Raw genomic sequence first — 12904 nt, forward strand, 5'->3', positions numbered from 1 at the left:
TGGGTAATTTGGAGTGCTAAATCCCATGAATACCCTGAGATATTTTTATTATTTAATACACCTCACATGAGTGAGAAAAAAGTATACACATTCACACTCGGCAGCTTGAATTTCTTCATCTTCTTCACCATTTTCTTCCCTCCATATTCTTGGTGGTGTTCTTTCATTGGTGAAGCTTGAGAGAGTAGCAAGTTAGGCGTCCAAAAGGAGCTAGCGAGGTAAGGTAGTTCGTGGTGGCCGAGGGGAGCTTCGGCAGTGCGCGTTAAAGGCTTCTTCATACTTCCTTTTTGCTATTATTTATCATTTGATTTGGGTTATTGGAACAAATGATTTTTATGAATTTTTTTATGGATGATTCAATCCCCATCATGAACTATCCTTATTTTTTGGGTTGATTTTATGGATGTTTGATTTTGTTTTAATGGTAGATTGAAGTTTATCTTTTGCATTTACTTGTTCTGCTTATGAAGACTTCATCTTATAAGTTTGTAGGAGGCATGAGAGTGTCCATTACTTAGATAAAGGCTAGGTGTTCGAGAGAAACTTAGTTATTAATGCTTGGAGTATTTGAGAGAAACACAAGTAAGATCCGCATAAGCAATGGGGTGTAGTACTTTAATTAATTAAGCTTAAACCCATCATAGTAGTACTATATCCTAATCCTTTAGTTCTTGAGTGAGACTAAGATAGTATTTTAACGACTAAAAGGTGTAGTTTTTATCAATAGCGTAGGCTGACATAGTTTATAAAAAGAGGAGATGTCGTGGCATTCTATTATATTAGGTTCCTTTGACTAGAGATAGTGGGAGTACTTTCAGCAAACTCCGTCGAGCAAGTGAAGCTTAGATTGATTAAATCTTCTAGATATATAAGTTTTAGTATCCTTAAATCATTCCCCATCACTCATTCCTAAAGTAGTTTCCCTTGTGAGGATTGCACATTTATTTGTTGTTTTTACCATTTTGTGTTGCCTTGATATTGTTATTATTTTTACCTTATAATTTGCTCTGTTGTTATTACATTTACATCCATTTTTCCTCAACATTACCATGTGCTACCACATCATACCATCATTCCATCCCCACCAATATCTATTGCCTTGACATCCATCATTCTTGCATACCATTACTAATTATACTTAGATAGAGTAGTGTTTTTCTTTGGTTAAACTTTTTAATTTCCTCCAATCCCTATTGAGATGATACTCACTCATCACTTTATTATTTGTTCGATTGTGTATACTTGCACATATTTCACGTCCATATTTAATACTTACAAAATGTGAACAAATTTTTTGTGCAGATGCCGGGGATCGAACTCGGGTCACTCGCATGACAGGCGGGAATACTTACCACTATACTTCAAAACTATATCATAAACATACACCCGACCAGCTTACTTCATTGAGTCTTGGGGTATATGCGCCCAACTTGCAACTAAAGTGCCTCAACACTAACTGGGATACATACAAATCGTATTGTCATTATATACAAAAGTAACTCAGGTGTCCTGACTATTTCCATAGTATCAAACAAGGCTAGTTTTATGTCATCGTAGCTATTATTGTTTCTAGTTGTTCTGAGTTCATTACTATTCTTACCTTTAGTTTTATTGCATGGTGATCTGATATTATTGGGGCCCCTTGAATCTACCCCTTTAAAACCTTTGGTTTTCTTAACCAAAACTATACGTGGGTACTGATATTGAGCCCTTCAGTATCAATATTGAGCTATGAGTATTGATACTTAACTTTGGTATTGATACCAACTAGTTATAGGGAACTAAGAGAAAAGGGATAGTATCGATATTATAACTTTAGTATCGATACTTTTGGATTATAGTATCATTACTATCTTGAGTATCAATGCCAAATTTTGTTTTGACGCTTTGAAAAATGTCTTATTATCGATAACCCTAATAGGAGTATCGATATTATACCCCTAGTATCGATACTACCTTAGGTATCGATACTAACATTTCCTACTAGAATCCACTAAGAGTTCTCGGTATCAATGCTACCATGTGAGTATCAAAACCTAACCAACAATATCGATACTCTATTTATGAGTATCAATATTTTCTTTCTAAAACTCCTTTATTTTAAGCTAATCAACAATATCAGTTTTATTCTTCCAGTACCGGTACCCTAACCCATAAATAACCTGTTTTGGTTTAGATAAGAGATTTAACCCTTACGATCATAAAGTTTTTTATGATCATGTAGGTTATGCAAATCTTGATTTTTCTATTCAAAATTCTCAAGTTTGACTTGCATATTTTTTTTATCTTACTTTCAAATTCAAAGATTAGTCTTAGATAAGAGATTATTTTTATTTTTCATCTTTGAAATGTTTTTCTTATGCTTCGAAAGCATGATGTAAAATTTTAAGGCTTACACATCAAAATAATATTCATTTTAAATAGATGAATTAGAGGTTATATTGTGTTCATCCTCTATGGCCATGAGAAACAAGTTTGTTACTTTTTTTCTCCTCTTCATCGGAGCACTCTTCAGCACTCCATGTAGCAATATGTGCCTTTTGATGCTTCTTGTTGGACCTTTTCTTATTTAATTGAGGAAATTCAAATTTGATATGCCCTCACTCTCATAATAAACAATGTGAACATTCTTTTTGGTTTCATTTTTAAAGCCCTCCCTTTTTTGAAATATTTATCCTCTATTAGACCTCGTGAATCTCTTGAATCATTTGGAAAACATTGCCATCTCTTCATCATCATCTTCTTCATTTGAATCACTCTCATATTTGGTAGATTTAAGTGCAGTTATAATCTTCTTCTTCTTCTTCATTTTTTTCTTTAATTTTTTTCTTTCCTTTATCTTTCTTTTCTTGCTCTTCGTCTTTCTTCGTAATCATCTCATAAGTAAAGACCTAATGAGCTCGTCTATAGTGAGAATCTTTAGATTTTTTACTTCAAATATGGTGGTCTTCTTGGATTGTCATGATTTAGGAAGACTATATATTACCTTCCTAACCAATTTTCATTTGGGATGTCCTCTTTTAAATCTTTTGAGGCCATTGACTATAATTGAAAATCTATCAATCATGGTTTTGATGTCTTCACCTGATCTCATCTTGAAGTTTTTGAATTATGATTGAGAAAACTAATTTTAGTTTCTCTTACCTCATTAGTTCCTCATTTGTAACTTCATGCTTATCCCAAATTTCATTTCCATTGAAATAATATGGAACTCTCTTATATTCATCAGGGTCAAGTCCACAAAATAGAAAATGCATTGAGCTGGAACATCCTTATCTCTTTTTCATTACACTCCTACATTTCTCTAGCTGGAGTAGTATGTCCTCTCATCATGGTACTTTATGCTCCCAAATCGTTTTCTTGAATAAAGATCTTCATCATATTCTTCCAATATGCATAGTTGGCTCCATTGAAGTATGAAGCCTTATTAATAGGCTGAGAAATGCTAACAATGTTGAAGTTTGAAGTAGATGTGAATAAAATATCAAACTTGAATGACGATTGAATTTTTCTAAGATCTTCTCAAAATCTTGTTAAACCTTCTAATGAGTTAAGCTCTAATACCAAATATTGAATCAATCGAATGAATAAAATATCCAAAAAGGAGATGAATTGGTAATTAAAAAATTTCGTGAAAGCATAAAAGGATAAAAAGATTGAATTAAAAAATATTTAGTGTGATTCGACTTCTCAACCAAGTCTACTTCTACTACCTTAGCTATCCACACTAAGGATTTTCATAAACTTAGTAATGTATAGCAACCTTTGATGATAAGGTGTAACCTTACAACTTCCTCAAGAATTATACCCAAATTCTTGAGACACCCTCTTAAGGAGAAATTTACAAACTGCAAACTTAGAAAAATCTCACAAAGAAGTGTTCGGATAATTCTAAAATAAAAAAGAATACTTAAGAAGATGAATAAAAAGGAAGTAAACAAGTGTCCTATGATAGAGAAAATAATATTTTTGAGAATGTTGACTTGAATTTCTCTCTATTTGAATGTTTTGACTTTCTTTATGATCTCTTATCTTCATATACGACTTGGAATCTTAGTTTTATATTCTCTCATCCAATTCTAGTTTTTTTGGGTAGTTGTAGGAGTTAATATAGACATTGGGATGAAGTTTTCTCGCAATAAATGCTTCCTAAATTCTTGTAGTATCAGTAGTTAGGTTTGGAGTATCGATACTACCTGTATTTATTACAAAAATATAGTTATTAGGGAAAGAAGGGTATCAATACTAATCAAAGAAGTATAGGTACTATTATTATAAGTAGTATCGATATTGGATGAGTATCGATATTAAAATAGCTTACTGAAATGTGTCATCTTTCAAAATAAAAAAGGTAGTATCGATAATACCATGTGGAGTATCGTTACTACTATTCTAAGTAGTATCAGTACTACACGATAAGTAGCAATTTTGCTTATTGGTTTTGGAAAACAAAAGGAGTATCAATACTACATTGAGCAGTATTGGTACTACCTTAAGCAGTATTGATATTACTGTGTATGTTTAAGCTTTTAGCATTGATACTATATCGATACCACACAAATAATATCAGTACTGATTTTGTAGTATTTGTACAACTATGCTTTAAAATAACTTTTGACTCGATTAAAGTTTGCAACCCTTAGAAAAATATGTTCTAAAATTATATTTAGTATACTACTCAATTTTTCAAGAAAATGAGTAAAAAAGAGTTTTTACCTTTAAAAGAAATTTTATATTTGAATGACTGAATTGAACATAATCTTAAAATTTATTAAAAATATTAAAGTATATTCACCAACATGGTATCATCTGACAATGATCTTGAGGCCTTTTTCTTTCACTGATGCCTTTCTTCATTGTCTTCCTTTGTTTCTAACTTATCATTGCTATCATTGTTGGCGCTGTTGATTGTTTCATCTACTGCCGCTGCGTGAGACTTCTTGTTTCATCCGCCGTTTCATATCTTGATCTACCTCATCTAGTTCATCATTACTGATTTTTGTTGCTCGTATGTTTGTTACTTTGGTTTATCAACAAAGAATCTTTTAAGTTGGTTGAATTTCAACAACCATTTGCTCTCATCCACGATGCTGTTTTTTTTTTTCTCTTTACTCACTATCATCATTGATTTGAAGTTATTTCTTCCATTTTGATTCAACAACGATCAATTTTCTCTCTTCTGACTGACTTCATTTGCTGTTGCTTGTTTTCGGCGATCTTGTTGTCATTGACAATTGGTTACTTTGATGTTGGTCCTCGCCGCTATTTCTCAAAATCTCACATGGTGTTTTTTCGACGATCCTGTTTGGTTAAATTGAACTTGAGAAAAAAAGAATATGTATGTTAAAGAAAGGGTATTGAATGATTTAGAAATTAGCTAGAAAGATTTAATTTTGATCTGATGTAGGGTGTGGTATCTGCCGTTGATCAGATGATCTATTGTTCATCATGGGCTCTACTATTGATTCACTAGTTCAGAGAGTGTTTGGATTGGATCTGTACATCTATATCAAGTCGGCTACTCTTGTGAGGTCTGAATTACTTTTGAACTTGGGATCACTTTTAGAGTTACACTTTAGAGTTGGTATGAAATTGAGTTGCTGGTTAGTTTTCTTTGTTGATTGTACGACTTTGGTTCTACATGAGTGTATATTCCACATTATTTGCTGCTACTTTGGATCTACCATTGTTGGACTAACTTGCCAATATTTAACATTCAGTGGGAAGTTTTTGACAAACCAATGGTATTGATTTTGTTGTTTTGGTGTTGATCGTGGGAACATAGAGTGTTTTACTCAAGTGATGCTTTTCAATTATTTGCTACTTCTTCAACTCAAGTGATGTTTCTTTTAGTTGGTATTCAATTTCACTGCTGCTCATGATTTACCCTTGAGTTTGACATCAAGTGTTGGATGAAGTTTTTGTTTTGTCGAATTGTGTGAATATTGATTTCTTAAGCTACCCGGTGCTTGAGTTTCAACTGATGCTAGAAAGCGAATTGTGTTGTTTTCAAGAGTAGTTAAGTACTCTTCCTTATCGTTTGTTTCTTCCACAAGTAAAATGATTCTTCATACTTGACAACTAAGTTACCGTGTAGAAAATTCTCTAAGGAGAGTTTAAGAGTTTAATATTCTTGCTTCCTTAACCAGAAAAAATATGATGTTTTCTTGTCTGAGAAAGACTTCAGCTTGCATCCAAAAACGTGTAGCTTGACCACCTTCCTTTCACCAAAAGGAAAGTTCGAATCAGTGTTGAAGAAGAAAACCAATGAAGAAGAAGTCGAAAGAGAAAGTTAAAGAAAGATGAGAGAATGAATGAAAATAAAGAACAATGTCTTATTGCCAATGAGAGTTTCAATTTACTAATCAATTAGTTCATAATGTCAGCTCATTAATGGAGGTGGAAGTCAGAAGAAGAAGGATTTTTTTTTAAATTAAGGTGCATATTAGAGTATAAGATTGAGCCAACTATAATTAGATAATTTTTTTTAGATTTGTTAATAGTTGGTTATGGGCTTGGATTATATAAACCGAGTGGTTGTAAGTAGGTCGTGATATTGCATTTGTAATTTACTTAAATTACAAATGCATTATTAACATTTTCTCATTATTTAATATTCATTTAAATAAATATTTTAAAATATTCATTCGTTGTTCATCTCTTCTCTACACACTTCGGTCATCGACCGTCTATCAATTATTGTTGTCATGCAACCTTTCTCATAGATATACACTATTTTTCTTGGAAATATAGATCATTGATTATAATTAAGTGTTTAGTGATTGTTGTTAGATAAAATATGATCCCAAGAAACAACCAATAATAATAATAGAAATGAATTATAATTGAATTGAATAGAAAAGAAAAAAAAAGGATCAAATAAAAAATCGTTAACTCGTATGTAATCATGGAATCAGATGAGAAAATATGTTGAGGTATGTTTACATAATTTTCTCAAAACAAATTTATCCGCTCTTACAGTGTTGAAGAACAGTGATCAATTATCTCTCAAGATGCAACAATGAGATGAAAACAACAACAACATGACTGCAGTAATCAACGAATTGTAATCAAACTTTTTTCTAACACTGAAACGATTTGAACGGAGATTTTTTTGTTATATATATTTATATATACTTTATGATTTGAAAAAAAAAACTTAGCTATACAATCAAAGTTTATGCACATAACAAATTTTCGACTTTCATCAAATTAGTATGTTATAAATTACAATAGTACCAGTACCCCTTAAGGGTAACAATACTCCTCTTGACGATTATTGATATCCTATCAGAGTATCAATATCAAAAATTGTTTTAAAATTTTCTTAGCATTAATATGTTTTATGTATTATTTATTGAAAATTTATTTTCGTCCTCTTGACGATTTATTCCAAATTCGTTACGATAGGCGAAGTTCGCGTTGCGATTCATTCCAAATCGTTGCGATAGTCGAAGTTCGCGTTGCGATTCATTCCAAATTCGTTGCGATAGTCCAAATATTGCATTATTGCATTTGTTTCTTAAGAATTTTCTCTAAAAAGATAGAATTCGCGCGGACGTGTCGAAGACACGTATTACCACGACCACGACCACGACCACGACCACGACCCGACACGAAACGGCGGCGGCGGCGGCGCGCGAGAGTCCCCCTTGTTCTCTATCACTCAACAAGGAAGTGGGAAAGCCAAGCCTTAAATACCCTTCCCAATAGTGTTTCCAATACTATGTGGGATTAAGCATTACCAACACTTGTTTCCAATACCATTACCTTCATTGTCTGTAAGATTTTAATTTTGAAACTAAAAAAATATTTATTCGAATAAATAACTTACCCTTTGAGGACTTTGATGGAAGAAAAATATTAACCAAACAAATGCAAATGAGACAATGATGGAAGTTTTCAACTGAGGATGATACGAAAATTAGCTGCTAATGACACAAAGGAAACATATCGAGTTGTTTGGTCATCATCTACTCTTTGCAAGTAAGTCATTTGAACACTATAAGAACCCGAATCAGAGTTAGTTTTAGCAATTACTTCATTTATGATCAAAGTCCTCAAAGGGTAAGTTATTTATTCAAATAAATATTTTTTTAGTTTCAAAATTAAACTCTTACAACAATGAAGGTAATGGTATTGGAAACAAGTGTTGGTAATGCTCAATTCCACATAGTATTGTAAACACTATTGGGAATGGTATTTAAGGCTTGGCTTTCCCACTTCCTTGTTGAGTGATAGAGAACAAGGGAGACTCTCGCGCGCCGCCGTCGTCCCGTCCCGTCGTGGTCGTGGTCGTGGTAATACGTGTCTTCGACACGTCTGCGCGAATTCTATCTTTTTAGAGAAAATTCTTAAGAAACAAATGCAATATTTGGTTCGCCTATCGCAACGATTTGGAATGAATCGCAACGCAAACTTTGACTATCGCGTTGCGAATCTGGAAACTGATTTGCGATACCGGAGATCGCGTTGCGAATTATCGATCGCATTGCGATTTACTTGGTCATTTTGGCAAATCCAAAAAAAGTTGGTCAAAATCGTATATTACAAAGCATTTTCGGTCACTGAGGTTATTTTATTTTTTTAAAATATATTTTTAAGTAAATTATGTATTTAGTACCTAAACTATCATTTGTATTTAGTACCTAAACTATCACTTTTGATCAATTTTACTAGTTAAATTTTTTATTTTTTTCAAAATCATACTTAAAATTCAGTTTTACTTTATTTTAATAACTGTCTTTAAAAATTTTAATTTTTGTTTTATTTTATTACATGTTCAAAACTTAAAGTTATTTTTTGAAAAAAATAAAAATTTAGGTACTAAAACAATGTGTAGTTTACCCCCATATTATTTCATTATTAAACTGTAATTATCAACACAACTGCTTACTCCGTGAAAACGCAATATCTCTGTTCTAGAGCTGCATCTATAAGACAAAAAGTACACTCAATCTCTCTCACAAATTCCTAATGGTTACTCCGTAGAAACGCAATTCTATCAAAGCCCACATCAACCCTTCCTGGTAAAGTATTCATTCCAAAATTTTTCTTTTAATTCTTTATATCCGCATCAATTAAGTACCTTGAATTCAACTTCAACGCTCTGTTACAGAAATAAATCAAATTTGGAAAACTTTGAACTTTATTTTGTATGTAGTAGAATTATATTTATGGATATTTCAGATTCTATTTTATGCATAACTTTCCTTTATTGGGTTCTAATCAAATTTAGCGAAAGGAATATTTAGATTGCAAAGGATGGGACTTTGGAAGAAATTAACGTAAGACTGATCTCCTTACAAAAAAAAAATGAAAAGAAGAGGAAATTCTCTTCTCTAGGTTCTTCAAGTATTTATAGACAAAAAGTATGGAACTGATATTTGCAGTTAGTTTTGTTGGTGAATTTTGAAGGTTGTATGGGAACCACAATAATCAATTTTCATTAAGTTATAAACTAGTTGAATAAAAGTGAACAGTGTAAAAATATGATTTCCACTATATATTTGCTGGTAGATTCTGACTTACTAGACTTTAGATGAGAGTTCTATAACTTGAGAGAACATTTGTTTCAGGTGATTTCTATGAGGTGAGGCAGATTGGACGATGGCGGACTTACCAGGTTATCTACGCACCTGCTTGCACACTGGAAAACTTGCACTTTTGGCAATTTTAGTTTCTGGAGGAATTGTGTTGCAAATCTTGGTCAGTAATGCATTTTTTCTTTTAAAATATTTTCATACAAATCCTTGGATCTGATTCTTTGTTTATGATGTGTTAGGCATGTGCCCTGTACAATAATTGGTGGCCAATGCTGACTGGTTAGTGATCATCAAGCTTATGATCCTAATTTTCTGTTTCTAATAATTTACTTATTCTCATGAATTTTGTTAGTTCTTTTTTTCAAGTTTAAGATTTGTTGCTCACCACCATGGTTGCCTATTACCGATTGCTTACTGTCCCTGTACATCTATCTAAAAGTGCATGCTTATTATTCAATTTGTTATTTCTGTGATTTGTTTAACATGTTAAGAAGATGATTGTAATTGAATCTTCAGAGTAGTTGTTGGCTAAGTCTGCTAGTCCTAGGAAGAATAACTTAATCATTTGCCACGGCTAGCTTTCTGCTGTTTCAAGCTGTGGTCTTATTGTTGTATGTGTTGATCATTTTCAATAAAGTCTTCTTGGTTTCCAAACACGCTCACATGAAAGAGTAATGTGTCTTAGGATTCAACTGAAGTTCTCAATTATGAACATGCAGAAAATGAATAATCCCTATGATTCTTGTGATTAATTCCTTTCTTGTCGTGTATCTTTACCGTTCAGTTTATTACATTATTTGAGGAGTTAGTTGGTTGCTGTGTAAATGTGCTTAGAGGTAATTTTTGCTGCAATTTTTTATCTGCATCGTAATTTATCTTAGAATTAATTGAAGTTGACATCCAGGGACAATTTATAAATGTGATGATTCCTTGTGTTAATTCCTTTCCTGTTGTACGACTTTGATCGGCAATTTCTTACATTTTCCCCCCAAAAAGTATGTTTGTTTTCTGTGTAAATGCACTTCAAGTTGATATTTATGGAGGAGTATGAAGTTTATGCCGTGTGTGAGCGGTTGATTGACATACTTCATTTAGTTATACTCATACATATTACTTTATTTAAGCACCCTGACACACTTCGTTTCGGTTGCAGTAATAATGTATGTGCTTCTTCCAATGCCTTTGTTGTTCTTCATGGGCTCTGATGCTTCTCTTTTATCTGAATCCGACAATGGGTAACTTTTTCGTTTGCCCTGAACTTCTTCATATAAGAGATTTCAATAATCTTTTCAGTTCAGCGTACTCATGATCATCTCCCTAATGATGAAATTAACAGTTGGGTGAATGCAACAAAGTTCTTGACTGGAGCTTCTGCAGTTGGAAGCATCGCCATACCGGCTATCCTAAAGCATGCTGGAATTATCGGTTGGGGGGCACTGGCAATGGAACTTTCATCTTATTTCATATTTGTTCTGGCCATAATGTGTTGCATTCGATTGAATGATGATGATGATTATTACAGTTTCCTCTGAATCATGAAAATTCAGTTCCTACCAGCAATCATGCAAAGCATTATGGCTGTCTTTCCTGTTCTGATTAGGCCACATTTCTATTGTTTTTCGCAGATTATATTGGGTGCTTTCTTTTTTCCTTTCACGTGTCCATGTAATGAGAGGCATTATTGTGTTTGAACTTTGAGCAAGAATGAAAAGTTTTTTTAATCCTAATTAAAATGTAGTATATGCTCAGAATTCTTTTAATTAATTAACAATAAACGTTCATACATCTTACGTACAGATGTAATTATTCGAACTTAAATTTTCAAAATGAATAATACTCTTTTTTATTACTGAAATGATTTAATAAATTTAGAAGGTTTTAAAATTAAGAAATGAGTGTTATTCTTTTGTTTAAACTGATACTAGAATTCCACGTCCAAATGGCACGTGGTCATAGTTAAAGTTTAGGTTTAAATTCTAGTGTTTACTTTGTAAATAGAATAAAGTAGAATTGTAAATGAAATAAATTAGATTAAGTGAATATTTTTATAATCAATTTTTATAAAATTTATTTGAATTAATTCATCGATTGATTGAATATATCCAAACCATATACATACCTAATCAATAATTTTAAATTCTATTTCAAGTTGTCATAGGACAATTTGGCCACCCTTTCCTTTGTAAATAAAATAAACTTGATTTCTAAATGAAATAACTTTTTAAATAGAATAAACTAGATTTATAAATTAAATAAATTAAATTGAGAGTTTTTTTTTAAATTTTTTGGGTAACATAAGCCTAGCATAATAACTTAAACGAAACTAAGCGTTCTCTGCATCATAGTGCAGGATGACCAACACCTCAGTCGGTGGTGTGGTAATTTTTACAAGTCCCAATTGGCTCCTATCAGCCATTGACGTCATGCAGTCCGCCACTTGATTACGTTGTCTATTCACGTGTTGGAGCCGCACTCTCCAGTCCCTCTTCATCAGCTCCTCAATATACAGTAGAATAGTGACTTGAGCAAAGGTCGAGTTAACCCGTTTTATCGCCTTGATCACTTCCAAACTATCCGACTCCAAAATAACTTGCCTGGAATCCAATTCCCAAGCACACGAGTCCCAAGTACATTCCCCAAAGTTCACTCTCAAAGACTGAGCACGTACTAAGAAATTTTGTAAATCTTACCTGTCACGTACTTGTATTATTATCTCGAAGTGCACCACCACAGGCTGCGACAACGGTCTCGCAGCCTGGTGATGCACTTCAAGAAAGTATAGGTACATGACAGATAGGATTTACAAAGTTTATGATACGTGCTCGGTCTTTGAAAATGAGTTTTGGGGAATGTATTTAGGGTGCGTTTGGTTCACGGAATGTAAGATTACCAGTGGGAATAAAAGATTACCAGGGAATAAGATTACTGAGAATGTTGTATTTTGTGTTTAGTTGGTTTATCAAGAATGTAAGATTACCGTGTTTGGTTAAAGGAATAAAAGATTATTGGAATGCATATTTAACCAAATTGTCCTTATTATATATTTGTATAATATTACAAATTGTAAAATATTTATATATTTTCTTTAAAAAATTAAATTCATAATATTTATATAATTTTTTTACAAAATTAAAAATATAAAAAAGTTTTAATGAAAGGGTAAATTTTTTTTAACCCCTGAACTTCATATAAAATTTTAATTATAGACTTTTTTTGTAAATCTAAAATAATTTAAGAATAAATTTGTAATTTAACCTTCATAGACTTTTTATTATTCAATGACAGAAGAAAGATATTTTTGAAAAAAATAAAAATTTAAGCATTTTAGTCCAAAACGCAAATAATGTTACAATACCTAA

The 12904-nt window shown here is 32.2% G+C and overlaps 1 protein-coding gene across 2 annotated transcripts; it reads left to right on the forward strand.

Moving 5' to 3' along the window:
* Positions 1-9011: 9011 nt before the first annotated feature.
* LOC120172335 (vacuolar protein sorting-associated protein 55 homolog) lies at positions 9012-11125 on the forward strand. Of its 2 annotated transcripts, XM_039179816.1 has the most exons (5): positions 9012-9029; positions 9579-9708; positions 9785-9824; positions 10699-10780; positions 10882-11125. In XM_039179816.1, exons 2-5 carry the CDS (start codon positions 9610-9612, stop codon positions 11075-11077), a joined length of 417 nt encoding a protein of 138 aa, XP_039035747.1. In that variant the 5' UTR covers positions 9012-9029; positions 9579-9609; the 3' UTR covers positions 11078-11125. The 2 variants fall into 2 exon arrangements, with proteins under 2 accessions (XP_039035747.1, XP_039035746.1); XM_039179815.1 differs by lacking the exon at positions 9012-9029 and having other exon boundaries at positions 9535-9708.
* The last annotated feature ends 1779 nt before the right edge of the window (positions 11126-12904 follow it).

The sequence above is a fragment of the Hibiscus syriacus genome, unplaced genomic scaffold (genome assembly GCF_006381635.1).
Source record: "Hibiscus syriacus cultivar Baekdansim isolate YM2019G1 unplaced genomic scaffold, ASM638163v2 tig00111848_pilon, whole genome shotgun sequence".
In the NCBI taxonomy this organism is placed as follows: Eukaryota; Viridiplantae; Streptophyta; class Magnoliopsida; order Malvales; family Malvaceae; genus Hibiscus; species Hibiscus syriacus.

What these genes read in the sequence shown, in the direction of transcription:
- LOC120172335 (XM_039179816.1), top strand. Translation starts at nt 9,610, where the DNA reads ATGGCGGACTTACCAGGTTATCTACGCACCTGCTTGCACACTGGAAAA. An exon ending in TTGGTGGCCAATGCTGACTG is followed by an intron (nt 9,825 to 10,698) that starts GTTAGTGATCAT and finishes TTTCGGTTGCAG; the next exon opens with TAATAATGTATGTGCTTCTT. An exon ending in TTATCTGAATCCGACAATGG is followed by an intron (nt 10,781 to 10,881) that starts GTAACTTTTTCG and finishes TGAAATTAACAG; the next exon opens with TTGGGTGAATGCAACAAAGT.